At 39.8% G+C, this 26719-nt stretch overlaps 4 protein-coding genes across 4 annotated transcripts; 1 reads left to right on the forward strand and 3 right to left on the reverse strand.

The window, feature by feature from the left end:
• Positions 1–105: 105 nt before the first annotated feature.
• Positions 106–2177, forward strand: LOC128733735 (DNA-binding protein Ets97D). The gene is made up of 5 exons (XM_053827506.1): positions 106–160; positions 232–486; positions 549–1519; positions 1591–1704; positions 1796–2177. The coding sequence occupies exons 2-5, from the start codon at positions 275–277 to the stop codon at positions 2086–2088; spliced, it is 1590 nt and encodes a 529-aa protein (XP_053683481.1). The 5' UTR covers positions 106–160; positions 232–274; the 3' UTR covers positions 2089–2177.
• A 14-nt stretch (positions 2178–2191) lies between these two features.
• Positions 2192–3128, reverse strand: LOC128733746 (probable U3 small nucleolar RNA-associated protein 11). The gene is made up of 2 exons (XM_053827518.1): positions 2515–3128; positions 2192–2439 (listed from the first exon to the last, which is right to left on the reverse strand). Exons 1-2 carry the CDS (start codon positions 3064–3066, stop codon positions 2230–2232), a joined length of 762 nt encoding a protein of 253 aa, XP_053683493.1. The 5' UTR covers positions 3067–3128; the 3' UTR covers positions 2192–2229.
• A 4753-nt stretch (positions 3129–7881) lies between these two features.
• Positions 7882–9114, reverse strand: LOC128745695 (uncharacterized). Its single transcript, XM_053842774.1, has one exon. The coding sequence runs from the start codon at positions 9112–9114 to the stop codon at positions 7882–7884; it is 1233 nt and encodes a 410-aa protein (XP_053698749.1).
• Positions 9115–13049: 3935 nt separating this feature from the next.
• Positions 13050–26534, reverse strand: LOC128745696 (uncharacterized). The gene is made up of 3 exons (XM_053842775.1): positions 26494–26534; positions 14921–15805; positions 13050–14868 (listed from the first exon to the last, which is right to left on the reverse strand). Exons 1-3 carry the CDS (start codon positions 26532–26534, stop codon positions 13050–13052), a joined length of 2745 nt encoding a protein of 914 aa, XP_053698750.1.
• Positions 26535–26719: the final 185 nt, after the last annotated feature.

Consider the following 26719-nt stretch of genomic DNA (forward strand, 5'->3'; position numbering starts at 1 on the left):
TTTTTATCCTTTCCAGTACAGATGAATATGTGGCAACACTGCTGGCAGCCTTGTTTGTCGGGTCTGTCGTGTTCGTGTTTCAGTTTCATTCGGTTTCACTGGGTTGCGTTTGGTTGTCGTGTTGGTCTTGAAGGATTTTCGTTATTTTAAAGAAAAACAAGTGAGTGAAGATTTGATAAAGCTCGTTTTGCAAATAGTTGACATAATATAAAACGAAAGTTATAAATAAAGCAGCAGTAGTTGACGAGTAAAGTGGCGAAGACAGGTTACAAGAATGGATTCGCTTAACATCAAAATGGAGGTACCGGATTTGCCACTTCCGGATCACATTTCGCAGCTCGGCGAGGACGGATTGGGTATAATTACGAATTCAGAGTTTTTGGCGAATGGGAATGGTTTGTTTCTTGGTGATGCGAATGATGGCGATGAGGAGGACGATACAATCGTGGTGCATATGGACTTGCGGGAAAATTTGTCAACGTTGAGGTCAGTGCTAATTGGGGTCGTTGACCCATTGATGCTTTCTCACTATTGTGTATATTTCACAGGGGGTTGGTAGAGCAGAGAATTGGGGTTTCGCTGAAACACTATGAATTTTGGCTGCAGGACACTCAGATGTTGGAATCACATAAAAATCTGGTTGATCAGTGTGTTCAAGGAGAAGGCTTGGTGCAGATAAATGTCCAGGTGCAGACAGCGAAGCGCCGTATTAATATTGCTGATGTTTTAAAACCTACGGATGAGGTGCTGGAAAGCTATCAGCAGGAACTGGAATTGGCAGCAGCGCAAGCGGCTGCAGCAGCCCAAGTAGCTGCAGCAGCTGCGGCAGTAGCATCAATGAACAACGTAGAATCCAACTCTTTGGCTAATCAAAGCCCTCCGGTAACGCCTTCCTCTCCTCCAGCAGCTGCGCCAAATAATAGTAGCACTTCCTCCGCAAAACAGTTACAATTATCCTCGAAGGAAGAACAAGAGACAGCTTCGGCTGTAGCTGCAATCATTAATTCCGCTAATGCAGAAGCGAATGCGGAGAAAGTTGCTACGCAAGTCGCAAACAGTAATACGTTGACAGTGAAGAGTTCTCCGAAAGTGGTGCCGGATTCGCCTACGATAATCGACGACGACGATGATGATGACGAGATGGGAGAAGGAGGTCAATCAGCTCTTCGCTGGGTTTGTGATACGAATTTCAAACGTGATCAGCAACGTCTCAATATTCCGGATGATCCGATCGAGTGGACGGTGGCACAGGTCAAACATTGGATTCAGTGGGCTGTACGTACTTTTCAATTGAGTAACATTAAATTGCCTGATTGGACCATAAGTGGAAAAGAGTTGTGCGAAATGGATCATGCTGAGTTTAAACAGAAGGTTCCAAATGACCCTGGGGATTTGTTTTGGACTCACATGGAGTTGCTACGAAAGTGCAAATTTGTGGCGGTTGTGCAAAAGAACGGTGATGGAGAAGAGTATGACGAGATGGCTATTTTGCGTAAGGTTCCTAGAAACAGCATGGGAAGTAAGCGAAGGACAATTTACTTAAGCATGGCAAAGAATGTTTAACCACAATATTCTTTTGTAAATTTTTAGATGAAACCAGCTATTGTGGTAATCGCAGTGGAAATAACGGTCAGATTCAATTGTGGCAATTTTTGTTAGAAATTCTAACTGACAAGGAGCACCGTGGAATAATTCAGTGGATGGGTATGTGCTTCGATTGGAACCCAATTATTTTTTTATGACAGCGCAAACAAAATATATTTGCTCTATTTGGACTTCTTTGTTGTTCGTTTAGGTACCGATGGTGAATTCAAGCTTTGCAATCCAGAACTAGTGGCACAATTATGGGGCGAGCGTAAGAATAAGCCAACCATGAATTACGAAAAGCTATCTCGGGCTCTGAGATACTACTATGATGGAGATATGATATCCAAAGTACATGGCAAGCGGTTTGTGTACAAATTTGTATGCGATCTCCGGGAACTGATTGGTTACGATGCTTCTGAGTTGGCTGCTTTGGTCAATGAAGGCGTACCTATCGCCAACGATCAGTTTGATTTAAAGAGTTTTGATCTAGACTTCGATTGAGTTTTTAGCTTTAGGTATCATAATTGGTTAACACAAAAGTTTCTGGAAATGTTAAATTAACTAAGTTGCAAATTATTGACATATTATATTTTATATGCATACATATATTCAATATATATTTTATATCATACAGTTTTTTTTTCACCGCTTTCTTTCATATTTGAATTTATATATAGGAGCACGGTCTTGCGTTCCCTTGCAAACGCGCTTAGGCTTTCTAAGGCGCTTTTCTTGTATGGCTCGTTTTAATTCCATTTTCTGCTGAGTTATAGTAAGTTCCTTCTCACGCTCCACACGACGATGTAGTTCTTTATAGGATTTTTCTCTTTCTTCGTTCATTGCTTCGACTACCTACAATTAACAATCATTTTCATGATTACTAGCAAATAGTTAATTGTTACTTTATGAGAGTATTGTTCAACAAACCTTTTCGTCCTGTATGTCCAAAACTAGTTTTTTCAGTTGGTTAAGCCTTGGTCTGTTTGTTTTCCGTCCTAGTAAATTGGGATGCGTTTGCAATCTTTCTGCCACGTTTAAGCTTCTGGCTTCCTGCTCATTGTCGACGAAAAAAATATGCCGATTGGGAACTATATCAGCCACTTCCGTCATGTGCAGCCGACTTTGTAAACGAGCTATTTTGTTCGTTTCCATAGTTCGCTTCATATTGACATAGCGTAAATCTTGAGTATCCATAAGACGGAGCTGTGCAGAACTATGCTCATCTTCCTGTTCCAATTCATGATGTTCTCCTTTTTGAATTTTTGAGTTAATCATGTGATGGTAAAACTCATCAGGATTCCGAGTTAAAGCCCGTTTACGAAGGAGTTTTAACGTATCATCTTTTTCATGTTGGTCGTTAGCTCTAAGTTTGTAGTCCTTCTTCTTTTCTAAAATACCCAGGTGAGATCTGGCCACTGGCTGAGCCCGCTCACGATGCACTTTCTGGTTCGATTTGGCAGCTTTCTTCCAGCTGGACATTTTTGTTATCAGAAAAGAAACCAGCGAATGTTGAAAATACGGAGAAAACTAATGTTAACCGTATCAATACGAACAATTAACAACACCACGCACTTAAACTTAGCGCACAACGAGAACGAGTTTTATTTTTTGACAATATGTCAGAGATGCCAGATTTTTCTAAAACTATGTGTCATTCATGGGTAATTACTCGAAAACCGGAAAAATTTTATATTAAAAACTGCTCGAAATTCAAGGGGTTTCCAACAGCTTAAATTACTAAGGCACCTTTGTAAAAACTTAAAAAGTTACCTTTTATGATACTTTGTTGATTACGTTAACTTTTTAAATTTAAAAATTCATGAATTTATAATGATTTTGTCTTGGATTTTGTAAGTTTATCATTGATTATTATATTGATTATCATTAATGATTAATGATATCAATAATGATATCAATTGATTACGTAATTAAGAAGTAGGAGCACAGAGAACAGACCACCAGGTAATTAACAAATAGCACATAGAACAGATTACCAGGTAATTGACAAAAAGTGTGTAAAAGATTTTCATGTAATCTACGAGTAATCCTTCAATAGAGCACCCCTCGAGCAGTAAGTGGCAAACTAAATTTTGATGTCGCTGCCGTCGCTGCTATGTAACTCCAGCACATAGAAATATTGATAAAGGTACAAGAATGTTTTTGGATGCGTTTGGCAAACTATTTCTGGAGGGCGCTACCGACAGATTTTACACACAAAAAATCGATTACTTCCTTCGAGCCTGTTAATCTGTTCTCTGTGCAAATAGTGTGTAAAAGGTTTTCAAGTAATCTACGAGTAATCCTTCAATAGAGCATCCCTCGAGCAATGATAATAAAGCACAGGTTAGGCAGATAGTACAAGCGTACTGGTACTCCGCCTGTATCATACAGTAAAAGCAATCGAAGCGCTCTGGAACTACGTCACAACGTTCGTTTTGTTGCTATAGATTGCATTGAAATTTTTCGACCACGTGGTACAGTTGCCATGAGCACATAGTTTGTTGTATCAGTTTTCTTTACTAATAAGGTTTTGCAAGGTGACGTCACGAATGAACCGGAATGAACGCAATTCACCCATTTGACATCTACTCGTGGTTTGTTTACAATTTGTTAGGCGAACGCGATATGCATAAATTGGAGTTAAACGCTTTAAAAGCGTATTATCCAGTCGTGTCGCCCTCCAGACTACTCGGAATGGCAGCTTTTGTGCTTTTCTGACTTGCCTTTAAGGCTTTAAGCAATATTCAGTTTCAACATGTTAACCCATGTTCCAAGCCCATGTAAACAAACCACTGATAGACATCAAAGAAGTGAGGTTATGCTCGCCCGTGCAAAACCTTATATAATCAAACATGTCTTTCCTCCTAACCTGTCTATTTATTATCATTGTCCCTCGAGCAGTAAGTGACAAACTAAATCTTGATCAAGGTGAGTTAAAATAGGTGATCTAGTTTTCACAGTTTGTAGAACAGAAGTGCGCGGAACGATTGGTTAGCAATCATCGACGTTGTTTATACATTCAACAGTTTCCGTTTTGAAAATTTCGGTGATCGTCAAGGAAACCCAGCGGGGGTGAAAAACAAATCTAGATAGAATTAACAAAAGGGCGAATGTCGCAAATGTAAACAAAACGAGTGAGAGTTACTTTTTGCTGGATTAGCATAGGAAAATCAACCCTCACTCGGTTTGATTACGCTTGCAACATTCACCCTTTTGTTAATTCTATCTTCAAATGTGAACATCAGAAAACCTCTCTTGTCTAAACTTGATCTTGATGTTGCTGCCATCGCTGCTATGTAACTCCAGCACAAAGAAATGTTGGTAAAGGTAGAATGACTATATACAGAGTGGCGACAAAATGTCAAAATTGGAATGATAATTATCTGTCAGTGTCATTCCAATCGAGCAGACGACCTATCCAACGCGTATGCAGGAAAGAGAAAGAAAAACCTTGGAAAAACCGCATTGCATACATTTGGGATGACTTGTCGCCACTCTGTATATAGTCACTCTAGGTAAAGGTACATGGACATTTTTTAATGCGTTTGGCCAAGGTTTGGCAAACTATTGACCTGTTCGACAGAAACTTATGCGCTGACGGTGGTGGTCTTTGGAACTAGCGTAACGGTGAGAAAGTTGACAGTTAAAGAATCGGAAAAAAGTTCACTTTTTTAATTTTCTTAATGTAGTGAAACAATGTACAAGTAAAATGGATCATTGTTTGTTTGTTTGTCTTTTATTGTCTAGTAGCGTAAGGTCAAATATACTATATTAACAATATAGTTCACTCCTATAATCCTGAAGACACGACTACTAGCGCCATTGTTGCATAAAAGGTTACCAAAGTACGCGGGTCTATCGGAAACAACTCAACTTTCAGTATATAGAGTTTAGCCATTTCTAGATAGAATTAACAAAAGGGCGAATGTCGCAAATGTAAACCAAACGGATGAGTTATTTTCTGCTGCACCAGTATAAGAAAACCAGCTCTCGCTCGGTTTGTTCACGTTTGCCACATTCTCTGGTTTGCTGGTTCTATCTTCAATTCAATTCAATTCTCCATCATTCCTTTTACACTCATGGAATTGCGCATATGAAGATAGAATCAACAAAAGGGTGAATGCCGCAAGCGTAAAAAACCATTTGAGAGTTGATTTTGCTAGGCTAGTTCAGCAAAAAATAATTTCCTGACCTTGCTTATTTTGAAGACCAAACATTTACTGGTGGCAGCACCTTATTTTCGTAGCCGCGTATTAAGTAAAAATTTACTAGACGGTTTAAAATAAAAACGTTGCTACAATTTAAACATTTGGTTGGATCGCTAAAACCAAGACTTTTGTCAATTTTCCGTATAACAAACTAATCCGGTTAGTTTTATTATTGTTCAAGTGCTAAATTTGTAAAATGGGTTGCATATACTGTGCAGTTTCTGGATGTTCCAGTTTAAAAGAAGGTCCATCCCAAGGTCCCTCCAGTGTTTCCCTTTTCCATTCTATTAAAAGGTAAACTATTTCTGGAATTTTTCGATTTCCAGTTATGTTCCTATTTCATTATATCTTTAGGCAAACGGATACGTGGGCAAAGTTTTGTCGCAAACCGTCAATCAGCAAAAGTAGTCTGATTTGTTCCCTACATTTTCATGAATCCGATTTTTTCAATCCTGATAACAAACGTCAAGGGTTAATACAACAGAGCATGAATGAAAAATTATGACAATTATAAATTAATTGTTTTTAGTTTATTCCTGCACGCTACTGAAATGTCAAAAATGTTGTTCAAATATTACGTACACGTCCGACATTATGGTTCGTAAAAAGTTGGATAGTTTCTACTATTCACAATTGAAGATAGAATTAACAAAAGGGCGAATGTCGCAACCGTAAACAAACCGAGTGAGGGTTGATTTTCCTATGCTGGTCCAGCAAAAAATAACTCTCATCCGTTTTGTTTACATTTGTGACATTCGCCCTTTTGTTAATTCTATCTAGAATTAATTTTTATATTTAATGTTATTGTGCTTTGCAGCTGTAGCTGGATTAATCCAGATTATTTTCTCTAATGCCAACGTAAATGACAAAACAAAACAGCAACATTGCAGTTGTCAGTCTATCTCTTTCTTACTCACAGCATTCGCATTGTTGCACTTTTTGTGCCAGTCGCACTTTTAGACTGTGGTGTCCAGTAAGGTGCAAAATGCGGGATACAATCTAGACGAATAACGTCATAGCACAGACAAACAGACATAACTCTTGGACGAAAAATCAACCAAAAGGTACGATAACCTCATATTTAGCCCGAACACTAGCACCATCTATGATCGACATTCCCAAATATCAAATAGCAACATGGGCATCCCACGAAGTAGCAAGTATTTTTATGGGGAATTCCCCTTCTTTCGTGAACAAGCGCCACTTTGACCAAAACGGAGACATTCCCAACTAAGAACAAGTTTGAAATGACGGTTTAATCGGTACGAAGAATGGAAAACGAGTGTTATGTCTGTTTGTCTGTGGTCATAGGGTTAAAGATAGCATATTCAACCTACCGCACCTTTTATACTTATGCATTGGTTGCACGATTAAAAATTTTTGTTACAAAAAGCTTTTAGTCACCTTTTTGTCCGCAAGAGGGTGTTGTTCGCCTCTGAACGATCTTCTGGCAGTGGACTGTATGGTAGCGGCAGCGAAAGCAAAAGCAAAAGTCTCGGTGAGAAAATTAACTCTTCATATATCGCTTATAAGGGCTGGGGGTTGACTTTGCTCGCTCTCCTTTCAGTGGGAAAATCCAGTGGGGAAGTGGACGGTGGACCAAACAAACACCGGCTGCTATGCTAACAAAACTTTATTCTAATTCTTCTTCGGCTTATTGCTACTGCTGCGAGGTGAACGGCTGGGTGGTTGAAAACGGAATGGGGTGATTTTCTCTGGGTGGGCTGCTTTTATAGCTGCGGGATTGTGACAGTGTGTGTTGCGCGATGCCAGCAGTGTATGCTGCTGGGTGCGGGTTATTTTCGGCTGGAGACGGAACATCCTCCCCGGTTGAAGGATCCGCGGTTCTCTGGACATCGCCGGAGTTTTCAACTAACTCGTTGTCTTCGATAGGCAGGATAGATACCTTGTTGATTGGACGACGATACTTGCAGCCTTTGGAGAATACATCGACTGCACGAACAAGTCCATCGTCACCAGGGTAGACTGCTACGATGCGTCCTAATTTCCAGTTGAGGGGTGGTTGGTTCCGGTCATGAAGCAGGACGATCATGCCCTCGCGAACATTTGGCATCTCTCGTTGGTTCTACTTTCGGGGTTGCAGGGTGTTCAGATAATCTCTGCTCCAATCACTCCAAAAATGTTCACGAAGGAGTTGAAGATGTTGCCAGCGCGCCAAACGGGAAACCTTGACGTCTTCTAAGGAGGGCTCAGCTGGAGCGGTGAGTGGTCGTCCGATGAGGACTCGTGGATCCGCCGGGTCATTCGAGATGGTGAATAAAGGGCGGGAATTCAAGACGGCCTCGATTTGAGCTATGACAGTCGAAAGCTCCTCAAATGTCAGCTTCACGTTGCCGACAACACGCTTCAGATGTGTTTTACAGGATTTCACGGCTGCCTCCCAGAGGCCGCCGAACTCCGGTGCGTCTGGCGGGATGAAATGCCACTCGATTTCACGGCTGCGACAAAAGGATTCGATGGCGTTCACAGCCTGCTGATTCTGGAATTGTTGATATAGGCTGTTCAATTCATGATTCGCACCTCGGAAGTTGGTGGCGTTGTCCGAGTGCAATTCATGAATCATTCCTCGGCGAGCAATTAATCTTCTTAGAGATGCCAGGAAAGCATTGGTGCTCAAATCGGAGACGACTTCCAGGTGCACAGCCTTAGTTGCCATGCAGACGAAGACTGCTACGTACGCCTTGGTCAGCGTTGGACGACGTGACCTTTGTTTAATCCAGAAGGGGCCAGCGTAATCCACACCAGTTATGGCGAACGGGGGCGATGGCATCACTCTCGACGCTGGCAGGTTTCCCATTAGTTGATTGGGTGTCGTAGGATTGGGTCGGAAGCATTTAACCCATCGACAGGTGATGAAACGGATGATGGATCGACCTTTCAGGAGCCAGTACCTTTGGCGAAGAGCATTCAGCAAACCTGTTTGCCCAACGTGAAGAAGTTCGACGTGCATCTGCTGGATGAAACGATGAATCACCGGATCCTTATCCGGTAAGATAATTTGATGGCGACTTTCAAATGGTAGTTGCGATCGGTCAAGTCGGCCACCAACACGGAGCAAACTCTTGCAGGGTTCGTTGTCGAGGACTCGTTTGATTTCGTCAGCAAAGTGTGCATGCTGTAAGACGTGGATGATGGTTTCTGTTGCACGGCGAAGCTCATGGACGGTCAGATGGGATCTGAGTTCTCGGTCGGCTTGATTCTGCTTACGGCAATTATTAGCAAACCGACGAATGTACCCAACAATTCGTTGTAGCTTGCGGAAATTGCTGTAATTGGAGAAGAATAAAGGCATATCCATTCTTACATCCGAGATGGCGATGGCAACTTTCAGTTCCGGTAGCGTTTCCTCAGGTATCTCGTCCGGAATAACCACTTCGTAGCACACCACTTCAAGGTAACTCGGACCATGCCACCAGAGAGTGTTGGTAGCTGATCTTCTGGAAGCTGTCCGCGGGAGATGACATCGGCTGGATTCTGATGGGATCGTACATGTTCCCACCGGAAATTGTCTGTGTGCTGCTGGATCACAGCGACTCGATTTCGGACGAATAGCTGCAACTGGTTGAGGGGTTTCTTTAGCCAGGCTAAGACAATCCCCAAGTAGCACACGTTGTCACAATTGAGTCGCAGCGGCTGATATGCGACAAATTTAAATGTAAAACTTCGGTTACAGTAACCTAAAATATAACAGTTGTGTAACCGAAATAGCGCAACTTATGTAACTAAATCTGGTTGCATTAACAGTTACTCAATAACCAATATGTAACATGTATAGTTACAAAATGGTTACTATTGAAGTTACACATAAACTGTAAATTGACTTTCAATTGGTGGCAAATTAGTTATCTTGTAACTTTTATTGCATAGCGAAAATGTAGCAGGTTTATTATTTCAATCTATGGCTGTCAATGTCAAGCAGTAATTTTAACTGTTGAATATAGAAGAGTGTATAAATTATTATTTCAACACAAATTTTAATGCAGTTTCAAATTTATGGTGAAATGCATGATTCTAGCTTTGAAAAATTCACGCGCTCTTATTTAATATAGCTTTTCGTTACTTACTTCTTTGAAAAATTGATGTTTTGTAAATCAAATATAAAAATTTAAATTTTAATTTTTTGATTTTTTAAATTTATTCTTAGCAATAATGAATTAGTGGAGCATTCACCTAGAAACCATTAAAAATCAAGGTGTTTTCGCTATCACTTCTATCACAGTAAAATTCATAGCCATTTTGCCTTTGGTTCTAACTACTACACCATCGTCCTTGAAGTTTTGTATCGTTTTCGGCATATTGCATGAAATGATTTTAAGCAGCCATTGTTCATTGTTCACATTGTTGATATCGGGAAAAGGTATTTTTAGTGATTGTTGTGAAAAGAAAGTGTTAATTTAATATCAAAGAATAGTTTCAGTTTGAATAAAACAGTTACCACCAGTGTTAATCATAGAAGGTTACATTTCAGTTACATTCTAGTTGTACGTAACCTTAGCCTTCGACCTGGTTACGGTATCGGTTATACGGTACCCAAGTAACAACGGTAGCTGAATTGCAAGAGCAATGGCTGTTTATGGGTTGGTTTAAGGCGATCAAAGCTGCATAAAGTAAGCACTTAAATGGTGTTTATATAAGCGATGTTTAAGCTACTTTAAGTTTTTCAAACCAGTTCTCTCCCAAAAGCTGATAAACAAGCTTAATAGCGGATTTTTCTGCTAAACAATCTGCTTCTCAACAGCCATAAACATCAAACCGTTTTACGGCTGCTTAAAGGTGTTAAAATGTAGAGTGGAAGCTTTCATTAGGCTCACAGCTTTCAAATTACTTTAGGGCTGCTTAAAGGTGTTAAAGTGGCTTTACCAACTTCTACCAAGTTTTTTTTTCGGCTCACAGCACACTTACTGTCAGATCATAGAATTTCGCAATTCGGCTGACAGCAAAAGCTTATCCGTTATCGACATTATCGACTGCTTCACGCTAGGCGGGCTAGGCTTCAGGTGTAAAGATATTCTCACTGTCTGTTCTGCAGATGCAAATGGGGCGGATCATACGGTGAGTGCTTATGGATCAAAAGATGGCGGGTTCAATTCCCGGAAAAAAGACATGCGTTTTTAATTAGCTAGCTAGCTTACTTATACGAATTTAAGTTATTCTAAATTAAAAATATCGCATTCGAAACATGTTTACAGCAAAATAAAAAAGGCCGCGTTTCATTTTTTAAATTTAAAGATAGATTTTTTTGGCTGCATAAAGGTTGATGAAGCGTTGATTAAGCGACTGGAAAAGCAGATTGCAAAACTATTTCTCGTTCTAAAAATAGAATTGACAGTATTGCGCAAATTGGCTATTTAAAAGCGCAAAAAAGTTTCTATTAAGCTTCATTGCAGCTTCGAAAGCAGCTATTAATTAGCCTGAAGCTTGATAAAATCACCAGATTTAGATGTTTAAGAGCTGAAAAAAGGTTTTTATTTCTAAACCTAAACCATAGATCAGCCACAGGTTGAATAAAATCAGCTATAAAAGGGAAGTAACAATTTCAGGCTGATCAAACGCTTTTATAGCTGATTTTATTCAACCTGTGGCTGATCTATGGTTTACGTTTAGAAATGAAAACCTTTTTTCAGCTCTTAAACATCTAAATCTGGTGATTTTATCAAGCTTCAGGCTAATTAATAGCTGCTTTCGAAGCTGCGATGAAGCTTAATAGAAACTTGTTTGCACTTTTAAATAGCCAATTTGCGCAATGCTGTCAATTCTATTTTTAGAACGAGAAATAGTTTTGCAATCTACTTTTCCAGTCGCTTAATCAACGCTTCATCAACCTTTATGCAGCCAAAAAAAATCTATTTTTAAATTTAAAAAAATGGAACGCGTAATTTTTATTTCTCCCGTCAACGCGATATTTTTAGTTTCGAATAACTTTAATTCGTATAAGTGAGCTAAATAATTAAAAATGCATGTCTTTTTTCCGGGAATTGAACCCGCCATCTTTTGATCGATAAGCACTCACCATATGATCCGCCCCATTTGTATCTACAGAACAGACAGTGAGAATATCTTTACATCTGAAGCCTAGCCCGCCTAGCGTGCAGCAGTCGATAATGTCGATAACTGACAAACTTTTGCTGTCAGCCGAATTGCGAAATTCTATGATCTGACATTATGTATGCTGTGAGCCGAAAGAAAACTTGGTGGAAGTTTGTAAAGCCACTTTAACACCCTTAAGCAGCCTTAAAGTAGTTTGAAAGCTGTGAGCCCAATGAAAGCTTCCACTCTACACTTTAACACCTTTAAGCAGCCGTAAAACGGTTTGACGTTTATGGCTGTTTGGAAGCAGATTGTTTAGCAGAAAAATCCGCTATTAAGCTTGTTTATCAGCTTTTGGGAGAGAACTGGTTTGAAAACCTTAAGGTAGCTTAAACATCGCTTATTCAAACACCATTTAAGTGCTTACTTTAAGCAGCTTTGATCGCCTTTAACCAACCCGTAAACAGTCATTGCTCTTGCAATTCAGCTACCGTTGTTACTTGGGTTGGGTAACCAATATTAAATCTGTTGTAGTCACTTATTTCTTATGTCGTCATTTCTAAGTTACACTGTAACCTATTTTCATTGCCGGTTTCGTTTCGATGTAACTTGATCGTTTTGACGTTTGAGAATAATCATCATTTGTTTACTTAATACCAATGTCTGGGCGGAGAAGATTCCAAGTACTATCAATTAAGTAAATAAACGCATTTACAAGAGCATTTCACAACCCGTGTACCAATTGTTTATCTTTACCATTAGCAATATTCTTCAGGTCTAGTTTTTCCTTAATCCGTTGTGAACAGTGAACAAATTGTTGCGAAAATGTTACTAGCCGACTTTTTTTGACTTCGTAACTGCTCGTAACGGAAAATTAACTGTTTTGCGACCAGCAAGTTGATGACAGTTTGGAAAAAGGTTTCATTTGTGTCACTTGGTAACTATTTGGTAACTCGTAACTGAAAGGTCACTGTTTTGCGACGACCAAGTTGTTGACAGTTCAAAAAAAAGGTTTCAATTTGGTCATTTGGTAACTACCTGGTAACTTTTTGAGATTTTTGTCACTAGAAAACTAAAAAGTAACTATTTTTAATTTTATGTAACCTAACTCGTTACAAGTATCCTAAATGTAACTGCTGTGCAACCTTTTTGTATTTTTTTATTTTTATGATTAGTTACAAGTGCTACTTGGGTCGTACTGTCGCTTCACAGCACAACTTCCTGAACCGGCATATCCAGGGCTGGCAGTACCTTCGCCAGTAAACGGGTCAACAGGAGGGCGGCACACAATTCTTTCCGTGGAATGGTGAGCTCACTCAAAGGCGCCACTTTGGATTTACTGGTGAGAAGACGAAGCTTTGCCGAACCATCAGCAAAAAGGGATCGTAGGTAGATGCATGCTCCGTATGCCGTTGTGGAGGCATCCGAAAAACCATGTAACTCGTAGGCGACTGCATTGTCCAAAATAACACACCGAGGGATCTCGATGTCGTGGAGATGCATTAGGGAAAGTTGAAGATTTTGCCACTGCTTGGTAATATTTTCATCCACCGGATTGTCCCAGTTGATTTTAAGCTGCCACAGCTTCTGCGCGAGGAGCTTCGCCAAGACGATCACCGGCGAAACCAGTCCAAGGGGGTCGAAGAATTTAGCAATCTCGGAGTACACCGTACGTTTCGTTGGTGGTTGTTTCACAGGTGGATTCGGATGATAGGCGATCTTCAGCGTATCGGCGGTTGGGTCCCAACGCAAGCCTAACACTTTTATGGTTTCGTTCACTCCTTGCTCCCCCGGAATCATCGTCTCACGTTCATCGATAGGAATGTTCTCCATCAGCTGCTGGGAGTTAGAGCACCATTTTCGAATAGGAAAACCTCCTCGACTTAGGAGTTCCTTTAACTGCTGTTTAGCCACGATAGCATCTTCCACCGAGTCAGCTCCTGACAGTACGTCGTCCATGTAGGTCTCCTCCTTCACTATACGAGCGGCGATGGGAAAGTTCTCGCCATCTTCCTTGACGAGCTGTACCAAGCACCTGGTTGCTTGATAAGGGGCCGATGCGGTACCGTAGGTAATAGTGCACAACTCCAAGACACGCAAAGGCAACGATGGCTGCTCTCGCCAGAAAATGCGCAAGAATCGACGATCCGATGGGGCTTCGACTACTTGACGGTACATTTTACAGATGTCTCCGGTAAATGCTACCTTGAATTTACGGAATCGTAGCATGATGTGATGTAGATCGTTTTGCACTGCTGGACCGACGTGGAGTACCTCGTTCAGCGAAAGATGCGACGGCGAAGATTTGGCACTTGCGTCGAACACGACACGGCATTTCGTGCTCGAGCTGGAAGGTCGAAGTACAGCATGGTGAGGAAGGTTGTAGCTCTGCTGGTTGGGCGGGTCTTCAGATTCCATGATTTCCCGGCAGTGACCGAGAGCCTCGTACTCCCAGATGAAATCCACATACTGAATTCGAAGTTCTGGATTGCGGACGAGTCGTTTCTCCAACATCAGAAAACGCTTTAGGGCCAGAGCACGACAGTCGTCCAGGAGGGGAAGATCACTATTGAACGGGAGCTGGACCATGAATCTTCCAGATTCATCACGCTGGTAGGTAGACAGGAAGTGGGCTTCGCATGCTATCTCTTCGGTCGACAGGTTGGGGACGTCTGGTACTTCCTCGATTTGCCAAAACTGTTGCATGTTCCGCTCGATGTCTGCAGCCGATGCGTGGACGTACATGGGAGAAACGTTGGATGCATGTGGTGGTTCGATTATGACGCCAGCTATTATCCACCCAAGCTGTGTATCACGTAGCTGTGGTAATCCATCTGCTAGGCTGAGGTGACCTGGCTTCAGCAAGTCGAAGAATAATTCCCCACCAATCAGCAAGTCCACTTTGTCGGGAATGTGGAACTTGGGATCGGCAAGGACCAGTCCTTCTGGGATCATCCAATGGGCGATGTCGATCTTGGAAGTTGGAATTGTCCCAGTCACTCTTGGAGTTACCAGACACTCCAGACTGGCGTGGAACGTTGATACACGGGATCGAAACTTGATGGTCACCTTATCACGAGCGTGGGCGTAGGGCGTTAATGCCAACAATCGGGATGTTGGCTGGCTTCTTTGGGATGCCAAGACGGTTGGCCATATCTTCCGTGATTAAGTTGACCTGGGAACCGCTATCCAACAGCACACGGCATGGACGTGCTTGATTTCTACTGTCGTAGACCTGAACCACCGAAGTCAACAGCAGTACAGTCTTGGTGGATTGGGCGAAGTTTGCGGAACACGTTGTTGAAACCGGTTGGTTCACTGGTGCTAGCATCTGCGATGATGTGGCAGCTGGTATCGGTGGCGGGGTCGCCATCGTCTCGGTGGGAAGTGATATGTTGGTCTTCGTACCTCGGCTGTGTTCTTCATTCTCATGGAGCAACGTGTGATGTCGGCGTTGATACTTGTGGCATGTCTTATCGGAAGGGCAATCTTTGGAGCGATGGCCTTTGCGCAGGCAGTTGAAACAGACTCCAGCTGCTCGAATCTTCTCGTTCTTCTGGGCTGGGGCTAGGCTGGATAGGGCCGAACACTGGACGTTTCGATGGGGACCGCCGCAAATTTCACAGGAGACTGGTGGTTGGGATGGGCCGGTCGATGCAGCATGGCTTCTTTGTGGTACACTTCTTTGTGGTGGATGGGGCTTTGGATTCGATGGGGCTGGCTGGACTACTGCTTCACAGTTCTCCAGAACCTGGCATCTGGCTTTCAGGAAGTCGATGGTCTGCTGGTAATTCGGTAACTCACCCTTCTTCTGCCTTGCTTCCCAAGCCTGGCGTGCACTCTTGTCGAGAGCTGACACGATCAGGAAAACGAAGAAATGCTCTGCCGTTCCATTGATCTCCTGCTGGAGGTAGCGCAGGCTTTCGATGTGGTTGACTGCTTCATCAACAAGGGCACGATGTCTTTTCGGATATATATGAGATTTGGCGAAGTGAACTATATTGTTAATATACCCAGGTAACCAATAAGCATTTCCAATGCAAATTAAAAGCAAGCCAATAAGCATTTAAGTTGCCTTAAATGCTCCTTAAATGCTATTTTGGCAAAATATGCGGCTACTTTACTGCTAGCCGTCTTATAGTGCTGACAATGCTTATTTGCAGCTAGTTACCAACAGGAAGAATTTAAAAAGAATTGTGGATGCCAATTTACAACAGTTATGCCGTCAAAAAGCTGATAAACAACAACCTGCAGTATAAAACGCCAGGGATGCTAATAAACGACTGATTTACTGCTTATTTTAATGCTTATTGGTAACCTGGGTATTATATTTGCTAAAAGCCTCTCTAGTGTCAGATTAACACTGCAAAATGCGGTACGTTGCATTAAATGATTATCACAGTAGTCTAAATAATCATAAAAGGGGCAATAAGCGATTACGCAATTTCGAATGTAAAATTTTTATGCAATCAGTAATACTGTGTAAAACTTTATTATCTGTCAAATATATTTCCTCACAACCGCCCATTTAGCTCTAAGGTACGATGCTGATGGTCTAACAAGCCAGTCGTCGTATGCTCGAATCTCGGCTATGCGGTACTGCTAAGTAGGATTAGTAGGATTATTGCGCTGGACCCGTGACTGTCCTGTATTCTTTTTTGTCGGAAGATTTGACCACTGCGACTATTATTTTGATCTTTTGTGGTATAGCCTGTATTGTAACAGCTGGCTGTGAAGTCGATAAAGAAGGGTTAAGTCTTACAAAGACATTAAATTTTAAGGTTATGAGCCCAAGGCTTTTCTTTATTGTATTTCCTCACGTGTGTTAACCTAACGTTTTGCCTTTCTACTATAGAAATATATAGTATAAAGGTATAGAAATCACTTGGAAAACCGGAAATGGAAAGAAGGTCCTGCGGGCCGAATGTTATATACCATTCGACTCAGTTTTGAAAACTGAGCATTTTCTATGTGTGTGTGTTTGTGTGTGTGTGTGTGTGTGTGTGTGTGTGTGTGTGTGTGTGTGTGTGTGTGTGTGTGTGTGTGTGTGTGTGTGTGTGTGTGTGTGTGTGTGTGTGTGTGTGTGTGTGTGTGTGTGTGTGTGTGTGTGTGTGTGTGTGTGTGTGTGTGTGTGTGTGTGTGTGTGTGTGTGTGTGTGTGTGTGTGTGTGTGTGTGTGTGTGTGTGTGTGTGTGTGTGTGTGTGTGTGTGTGTGTGTGTGTGTGTGTGTGTGTGTGTGTGTGTGTGTGTGTGTGTGTGTGTGTGTGTGTGTGTGTGTGTGTGTGTGTGTGTGTGTGTGTGTGTGTGTGTGTGTGTGTGTGTGTGTGTGTGTGTGTGTGTGTGTGTGTGTGTGTGTGTGTGTGTGTGTGTGTGTGTGTGTGTGTGTGTGTGTGTGTGTGTGTGTGTGTGTGTGTGTGTGTGTGTGTGTGTGTGTGTGTGTGTGTGTGTGTGTGTGTGTGTGTGTGTGTGTGTGTGTGTGTGTGTGTGTGTGTGTGTGTGTGTGTGTGTGTGTGTGTGTGTGTGTGTGTGTGTGTGTGTGTGTGTGTGTGTGTGTGTGTGTGTGTGTGTGTGTGTGTGTGTGTGTGTGTGTGTGTGTGTGTGTGTGTGTGTGTGTGTGTGTGTGTGTGTGTGTGTGTGTGTGTGTGTGTGTGTGTGTGTGTGTGTGTGTGTGTGTGTGTGTGTGTGTGTGTGTGTGTGTGTGTGTGTGTGTGTGTGTGTGTGTGTGTGTGTGTGTGTGTGTGTGTGTGTGTGTGTGTGTGTGTGTGTGTGTGTGTGTGTGTGTGTGTGTGTGTGTGTGTGTGTGTGTGTGTGTGTGTGTGTGTGTGTGTGTGTGTGTGTGTGTGTGTGTGTGTGTGTGTGTGTGTGTGTGTGTGTGTGTGTGTGTGTGTGTGTGTGTGTGTGTGTGTGTGTGTGTGTGTGTGTGTGTGTGTGTGTGTGTGTGTGTGTGTGTGTGTGTGTGTGTGTGTGTGTGTGTGTGTGTGTGTGTGTGTGTGTGTGTGTGTGTGTGTGTGGTGTGTGGTGTGTGGTGTGTGGTGTGTGTGTGTGTGTGTGTGTGTGTGTGTGTGTGTGTGTGTGTGTGTGTGTGTGTGTGTGTGTGTGGTGTCTGTGTGTGTGTGGTGTCTGTGTGTGTGTGGTGTCTGTGTGTGTGTGGTGTGTGTGTGTATGTGTGTGTGTGTATGTGTGTGTGTGTATGAGTGTGTGTGTATGTGTGTGTGTATGTGTGTGTGTGTATGTGTGTGTGTGTATGTGTGTGTGTGTAACGTTTTCAATCTCACTCACTTTTCTCGGAGATGGCTGGACCGATTTACCGATTTTAATGTTCTTAATGTCAAATGAAAGGTCTAGGTGTCCCATTGGTCGCTATTAAATTTCATACTGATCGGACTTTTAGTTCAAAAGTTATGTATAAAAATACGAAAAATATGGGACTTCATTATCTCATAGATCGCTTAACCGATTTGAACAAAATTGATTGCATATGAAAGAAGAGCCTTACAAACCCTTAACTTCCAAATTTCATGACGATTGGACTTGTAGTTACAGTTACATAAAGAAATGTGGAAAAATAGTATTTAAAACCTATTTTTGTAACACTTAAGAATTAATTCTATGAAAAATATCACACATTTTATTATTATTTGAAAATTACTGCTGAGATCTATCAAACGAAACTGAGTTATTTAAAATCGGACGGTTCATTCAAAAGTTATTCAAACTTTAACACTTAAGCACCGTATATTAAACCGTTAAAACGTGTGAAATCAAAACATATCAATCAAATGTTGATTGTATTCAATGTGTGCGATGTATGTATGTATGTATGTATGTATGTGTATGTGATGACAATTTGCAATGAAATTCAAGAAAAGTGAGAAAAATGTCAATAGTCTGAAGTTTTTGAAGCCTCTTAGTGGAATACGAACTCTGAAATAAAAGAAGAGAAAAAAACTTTTACCGACTAAACCAAGATGTACTTTTTCGGTTCTACGCACTCTTAACTATGTTGTTCACATGCCCAATACTCAACATATGTTTGTTCGAAAATATTCGAGAAATTTAGGAAAATTGAGTTACTCTGCTTTTGGTTTCACGTAATGCTAATGGTTGACGTAATTTCCTGCATAATCAATCCGCATAGTAACCTATTTGTTTTTGTAGCTTTACGCCAAGTTATGGGAATAATCGTTCAAAAAACAGTCTGTTTATTCACATAAACTGGCGTTCGCATTTTTTAAACAAAATAAATGAGGAATGAATCATAAAACCCCATCAGTCCTGTTTTGATTAATAAACTCTACTAAATAGACAGATTATTCGTTTGAAAAAGTTTAAAGCAAAGATTATATGGCTTTAAACGTTTTTCACGATAAAAATGCGTTTTCTCAACAATCATGGTGCTGGTCGTTACGTCGACTATGCATCCATGGGCAGTAAATTCCACTACTTAATATTTATTCGCGAAAGATACGTATACGCTTTGAAATAAGACACTGATGAAGCCTGCTCGTCGTAGGCGAACTACGTATCTGTCGCAAATAAATATTAAATAGTGGGATTCAATCGAAAAGTTTTTTTCTTTTCTTTTTTAGATTTCAATTGTCATTTTCTTCACTTGTTGTTACTCACAATTGTACAAGAAAGGCAAAGCAAAAAGCGGAGAAAAGCAGTTAATTTAAGTATATAAGTACATATAGTGGTGTATAGGATCAAAATACTAGTGAGTTGATTTTTCCAAATAAATTTATACAAATTTCATACAAATTTTACGCATTAATAGATGCTCTTTTCAATCCATAGATACTAGAGCTTAGAAATGTTATATGAAAAATAGGAAGAAAACGTTGCACGGTAGTAACTTTGTAAGATTTGTTTTCGTTAGTGACATTTTAAAGGACAGATGTCTTATGTCATGTATCATGTTTTAATAAATAAATCAAAAATGACAAACACTGGAAATCATATCGATCATATTTCTCATTCTCAAGCATGTTTATGGCGCAGTTTTTGCACTATTTTTTGACCTCATCTTGTTTTCCTAACCCTCTAACATGGGGGGCCCTGTAGCCGCAAGGTTACCGAGTCTGCCTTGACAAGCGAGTGGTCGAGGGTTTGAATCTTAGTAGAATCAGGCCATTCGCTGTCAAGTGACTTTAGCATGCTTGTTCAAGGGCAAATTATAGCTTGTTCCACGTCCTGGTTCTAGGAACGAGATTGGTAATGCATAATAAGTAGTAGTAAGGAACACATACATACACACAAAACACACCCTCACTCTGTGCTGAACTCTGCTTTACCGACCATGAAGCCTTTAGCCGGGGCTGGTTATAAGAATGATACTTGCTCGAGGTGCGAATGAAGCCTCTTGTCCAAGGACAAATTATAACTAGTCTCCGCACTTCCCGGCTCTAGAGCTAGATTGGTTGAAAAGTAGTAAGAAGCGTAGAGGGAAAAAGGGGTGAAAAACACACCAAAAGCACGGATAATAAGCAGTTCGCTCACTCTATAGCGATACTGCAATAACAACGAAGTGCGGAACAACACCTGGATAAAATCACAATAGATCAAAATGCTGGTCGTAGTGATAATATCCACACACAAAAAAAACCCTCTAACATTGTAAAAACGATGTGATCAAGTTAATGACTATCTTTTCATGAAAGTACATTCAAAAGAAGCTTAAGTTTTGATTTTCATGCAAAAATAAATATCTGAAGGAGTGCCAGCTAAGAAAAAGTTCAATTTCTCTTTTTCATATCTAATGCTCTATTCAGTTATTTTTCTAATTCAGATATATTGCAAAATTGAAGCCAAGCAAACTAATAGTAAAATTTTGAGATTAATCATTTTGTTGTAGATATCCTTTTTCTTCAAAAGCGAAGTATAATAATAATTGTTCTGAACTCTTGTTTTTCAAAGATGCCAACTTTTGAACGCATGGTATTAATATCAAAATATCAAAAAAACTACCCTTTGGGTTAAAACCACTCAAAAAAACCCGATTTAATCCACCTAGTGGTGAAAGAACCTTTGTTATACGGTCTGCATCTACGTTAACGTTGCGTAGTGCGTTTGTTTACATAATTTTTTTGACAATTGAAAAAGTTTAGGAGCACTTATAAATTTTGATAGATTCTTTGTTCATGAAATTGCTGAGAAAGTATAAGTAAGTTGTTACTAATTTGAGTACATGCAAGTAAAAGTAAGTTGTAAGAGGAAATATTATTATTTAACATATACATTGCGTAGTAAAGGTCTAGTTTAAAGGTTTTGAACTATGCATAATTTACTGTAATGCCATTCTGTTTGATTCAATAAAGTTTTCATCAATTTTTATTAACCTTTGGTTACTCACGCTGTTGTATTTTGTATAACACGTGTAGGTTTTAGAATGCCATATTGTTATGAAGTTACAAATTGATGTTTAACTAACGTATATTTTTCAATAAACTTGTTATGAGCAAAATACCATAATTATTCAATGCATTAATTCTTTAAACTGTTGGCAAAATAGATCAGCAAAAACTGACATCACAGAAACGAAGCAATCAGTATGTGAGGTGTACCGCAATAGGCCCCAGCTGGATCTTTCTCTCGTTTCTCCATATGGAAAAATGGTGTCTGTATGCAACAAAACTATCAGCAAAAGTAAAATGTTTTAAATGTATCCGTCTGTCGATAGTCGAGTAGTTTGGGGTCAAAATTAGGATATTTTTATAATCAAAGTTCTACAGTTCCTAAACAAGCAATCATAGAGGTATACTATGTTCAGCAAAGTTGTGTATTTTTACTATTTGTACAACATGAAAAAGTCATACAACAATTACAAAACGAGCTAAAATGGAAAAATTGATTTTACAAATAAATAAGATTTTTCTCTCTTCGCTGAAGAGATAGAAGGTTACTGTCTTCAGCAAAGTTTCTTGTAATAATATACTCTTCAACTTTACAGAACACATCAATGTGTTATATTGAAACTGAAGAAAAATATTTTTTTTTATTTCACTTTTAGGGGGATTAATCAAAATTTAAATTCTACCAGACGATAGAGCTTGCAGTTTCAAGAAACTCTTCCAAAGGTGCGATAAACCTAAAACCAGGTTTTCCTAGTCAAAACTCTAATGCGCACATTTTTTTGGTTTTGGGCTATTGTCTCCCGCGAGCAACCGTGTTACAAAAGTTGGCGCGAGTGTTCAAGGGTTAATATCTTTTTACCGGCAAAACCAATTCTTCTGAAATTTTGCAGATACATTTGCAGCAATTAAACCTCTAATTTGATGCCAAAAAAAATTTAAACTAGATAAATTATCTAAGATGAAATAGTCAAAAATAATTGTAAATTTTAATGTGTTGTATACGATTGCTCATAACTTTTGAATTAAACGTCCAATCAAAAAACAAATCAATAGTGATCTATTAGGCTATATTACCTTTCAAATGAGAATAATAGCGCATAAATCGGTTCAGCCAACTCTGAGAAACAGGCGATCATTTGTACCTAGTCAAAACCGGTTTTTAAGGCTAACTTTTAAACTGCTTGTCCGTTTTTAATAAAACTTGGTAAAAAGTTTAGTAATAGCAAGAGCTTTCGTTTGGTACTAAGATCGTTCAAATTGGTTGCGTAGTTCCGGAGAAACGCGTATCACGTAGTTTTCACATTTTTGCTTATAACTTTTAAACGAAACGTTGGACAGCAATGCAATTCAATAGTGATATACTAGGCAATAATACATACACACATACACACACACACACAGACATTGCTCAGTTCGTCGAGCTCTATCGATTGGTATATGTGACTCGGCCCTCCGGGCCTCGGATCAATTTCGTGTTTTTCGACCAATTTCTAACAATAACAATAACAAAGGTAAAAAAATATCAAAAAATCTGCTATGAACACATATTTCATATTGTCAGTTCAAAATCGAAAGTTAAGGCCAACCGATTATAAAACTAAATAAGGTGTTCATCAAATAACATAAATGACGCTTACAAGTATTTACGCACCCAAGGAAAGAAAATATAATTATTCTATGCAATACGTTGTGAATTTTACTGGCAAATAAGGATTTTGAGGAATACGGAACGGATATTTAAAAATATAGTCAAGTTAATTATAGATGTTCCTGAGAAATTAAATAATGATTATTGTGGCAGTAGAAAGGCTAGGTCACGCCGCTAGGTGGATTAATTCGGGTTTTCTCTTGAGTATTAAAATCCGTTTCCCCGGTTTTTCTGTAGCTGTTCAAACCCCATTTCAGTAACTACAGCACAGAGTAATATTGGTAAAGGTTTATACATATTTTTTTATGCTTTCGGCAAATTATTTCTGAAGTGCGCCATCGGTAGTTTTAAAACGCACAAAAATCGATTGCTTTCTTTGAACCTGTTAGTGTGTTCTCTGTGTTTATAGTACACTCAAGTCTTTTTTTTACACGGGGGATACGTGGCGTGTAAAAGAAAATCGTTTAAAAAACAGAGCGTTAATTCGAAAAATGTTGTAAAAAAACGCGTTTATTTTAAAAATCGTAAAAACACGCGGTATTTAAAAAATAACCGAAAAAGTTTTTAAAAGTCGTAAAGGTGTCGAAATATCCGCTCGTATTTAAAAATCGCTAAAAAACCGCGTTTCGTGTGGAATTTATTTGAAACTAGCTGACCCGACAAACTTCGTATTGCCACAAATTAACCTGTGTTGTACATAAATCATGAATCTCGGATGATCTTTGTCACAATCTCGAGTTTTGCAAGCCCCCCAGTGGGCGGCGCTTCCGACGGTGGGTCACCGGCAACACTCGCGACCGTCTCTTCCTGAATGATCTAGTGTTACTGTAGATAGTTTTTGTGGTCTTGTATTGACTTGGAAGAGTCTCGAATTTCTCGAGTTCGATTAGTTTTTGAGTTTCGCAAAAATTTCTGTTTTATTTGTAAGAGAGTCCATACCCCCTACCACAGGGGTGAGAGGTCTCTAACTATCGTAAAATAAATTCAAGACTCCAAAATCTCCCACATGCCAAATTTGGTTCCATTGGCTTGATTAGTTCTCAAGTTATAAGGAAATTTGAATTTCATTTGTATGGGAGCTCCCCTCTTAAAAGGGGAAGGGGTCGTAATTCACCATAGATAAAATTTCTGCCATCTAAAACTCCCACATGCCAAATTTGGTTCCATTTGATTGATTAGTTCTCGAGATAAGAGGAAATTTGCATTTCATTTGTATGGAAGCCCACCCTCTTAAAGGGGAGATGGGTCATAACTCGCTTTCTAAAGAAGAGAGGGGTCTCAATTCACCATAGAAAAAAATCTTGCGTTCAAAACCACTTACATGTCAAATTTGGTTCCATTTGCTTGATTAGTTCTCGAGTTATGAGGAAATTTGTTTTTCATTTGTATAGGAGCCCCCCCCCCTCTTAAAGTGGGGAAATCCATAGAAAATGTACCATAGGAAATATTCTTGCCTACAAAAACACCCACATGATAAATTTGGTTCCATTTGCTTGATTAGTTCTAGAGTTATGAGGAAATTTGTATTTCGTTTGTATGAGAGCCCCCCCTCTTAAAAAGGTAAGGGGTCCTAATTCATCATAGAAAAAATGGTTGCCTCCAAAAACACCCACATGCCAAATATGGTTCCATTTGCTTGATTAGTTCTCGAGTTATGAGGAAATTTGTATTTCGTTTGTATAGGAGCCCCCCCTCTTAAAGTTGGGAGGGGTCCTAATTCACCATAGAAAATATTCTTGCCCTCGAAAACTTTTACATGCCAAATTTGGTTTCATTTGCTTGATTAGCTCTCGAGTTATGAGGAAATTTGTATTTCATTTGTATAGGAGCCCCCCCTCCTAAAGTGGGTAGGGGTCCCAATTCATCACAGAAAAAATGTTTGTCTCCAAAAACACCCACGTGCCAAATTTGGTTCCATTTGCTTGATTAGTTCTCGAGTTATGAGGAAATTTGTATTTCGTTTGTATAGGAGCCCCCCCTCTTAAAGTTGGGAGGGGTCCTAATTCACCATAGAAAATATTCTTGCCCTCGAAAACTTTCACATGCCAAATTTGGTTTCATTTGCTTGATTAGCTCTCGCGTTATGAGGAAATTTGTATTTCATTTGTATAGGAGCCCCCCCTCCTAAAGTGAGGAGGTGTCCCAGTTCATCATAGAAAAAAATTTTGTCTCCAAAAACACCCACGTGTCAAATTTTGTTCCATTTGCTTGATTAGATCTCGAGTTATGAGGAAATTTGTTTTTCGTTTGTATAGGAGCCCCCCCTCTTAAAGTGGAGAGGGGTTCTAATTCACCATAGAAAATATTCATGCCCTAGAAAACTTTCACATGCCAAATTTGGTTCCATTTGCTTGATTAATTCTTGAGTTATGAGGAAATTTGCATTTCATTTGTATAGGAGTCCCCCTTCCTAAAGTGGGGAGGAGTCCCAATTCATCATAGAAAAAAATTTTGTCTCCAAAAACACCCATCGGCCAAATTTTGTTCCATTTGCTTGATTAGTTCTCGAGTTATGAGGAAATTTGTATTTCGTTTGTATAGGAGCCCCCCCTCTTAAAGTGGGGAGGGGTCCTTATTCACCATAGAAAATATTCTTGCCCTCGAAAACTTTCACATGCCAAATTTTGTTCCATTTGCTTGATTAGTTCTTCAGTTATGAGGAAATTTGTATTTCATGTGTATAGGATCCCCCCTCTTAAAATGGGGAGGGGTCCCAATTCATAATAGAAAAAATTTTTGTCTCCAAAAACACCCACATGCCAAATTTGGTTCCATTTGCTTAATTACTACTCGAGTTATGAGGAAAATTGTGTTTCTTTGGTACAGGAGCCCCCCCTCTTAAAGTGGGGAGGGGTCCTAATTTACTATAGAAAATATTTTTGCCCTCGAAAACCTTCACATGCCAAATTTGGTTCCATTTGCTTGATTAGTTCTCGAGTTATGAGGAAATTTGTTTGGAAGCCCCCCCTTTTAAAGAGGAGAGGAGTTATAATTCCCCTTATAAAGAGGGGAGGGGTCTCAATTAACCATAGAATAAATTCTTGTCACCGAAAACACCCACATGCCAAATTTGTTTCTATTTGCTTGATTAGTTGTCGAGTTATGCAGAAATTTGTGTTTCATTTGTATGGGAGCCCCCCCTCTTAGTGGGGGGAGGGGTTTCTAACCATCACTAAAACCTTTCCTGGCCCCAAAAAACCTCTACATGCATATTTTCATGCCGATTGGTGCAGTAGTTTTCGATTCTATAAGGAACATACGGACAGACAGACAGACAGACAGAAATCCTTCTTTATAGGTATAGATAACCCTGTATTTATTAAATAACTGATGATTTTTAATAATAAATGCGTGAAAATAACATCAAATATTGTTTATATGGATTGAAGAAAAATATATGGCCATACTCAGGAAGAACTTTTGGTGGGAGTGATGTCCTAGGGAATGATATGTGATTCAAGGTTAGTCAAGATAGGTTTTCTGATGTTCAAATTTGTTTATCACCCCCGCTGGGTTACCCTTGACCATCACCAAAATTTTCAAAGCGGAAACTATTGAAAGTGATAAACAACGTCGGTGGTTGCTAACCAATCGCTCCGCGCACTTCTGTTCTACAAACTGTGTAAACTAGATCACCTATTTTAACTCACCTTGATGTGATTATTGTTAAGATAGGAGAATTTGGCTTCATATTTTTTTCTATGATTTGTTAGAATAAAAACAACATTTTTGTATTCTTAATCGATAGTAAAGCAAGAAAAAGAGAGAAGCGGATATTGAACTCAACAACGATGAAAATGCATATCGGACTGAAATGCGATTATAGGCAGTATGTCCCCTTAAAATGATTTCTGTTTATTTTCTTTCGAAGAATTG

This window comes from Sabethes cyaneus, chromosome 1, assembly GCF_943734655.1.
Source record: "Sabethes cyaneus chromosome 1, idSabCyanKW18_F2, whole genome shotgun sequence".
NCBI classification, from domain to species: Eukaryota; Metazoa; Arthropoda; class Insecta; order Diptera; family Culicidae; genus Sabethes; species Sabethes cyaneus.

Bases quoted from the DNA above. Each gene is read 5' to 3' on its own strand.
- LOC128745695 (XM_053842774.1), bottom strand. From the start codon at position 9,114: ATGGATATGCCTTTATTCTTCTCCAATTACAGCAATTTCCGCAAGCTA.
- LOC128733746 (XM_053827518.1), bottom strand. From the start codon at position 3,066: ATGTCCAGCTGGAAGAAAGCTGCCAAATCGAACCAGAAAGTGCATCGT. The intron at 2,440-2,514 runs GTTTGTTGAACA...TGTTAATTGTAG, and splicing joins TGGACATACAGGACGAAAAG to GTAGTCGAAGCAATGAACGA.
- LOC128745696 (XM_053842775.1), bottom strand. From the start codon at position 26,534: ATGAAGCCAAATTCTCCTATCTTAACAATAATCACATCAAG. The intron at 15,806-26,493 runs GTGAGTTAAAAT...ATATCCGAAAAG, and splicing joins TTAACAATAATCACATCAAG to ACATCGTGCCCTTGTTGATG. The intron at 14,869-14,920 runs GTGATAAGGTGA...GTTCCACGCCAG, and splicing joins AACGCCCTACGCCCACGCTC to TCTGGAGTGTCTGGTAACTC.
- LOC128733735 (XM_053827506.1), top strand. From the start codon at position 275: ATGGATTCGCTTAACATCAAAATGGAGGTACCGGATTTGCCACTTCCG. The intron at 1,520-1,590 runs GTAAGCGAAGGA...GTAAATTTTTAG, and splicing joins TCCTAGAAACAGCATGGGAA to ATGAAACCAGCTATTGTGGT. The intron at 1,705-1,795 runs GTATGTGCTTCG...TTGTTCGTTTAG, and splicing joins TGGAATAATTCAGTGGATGG to GTACCGATGGTGAATTCAAG.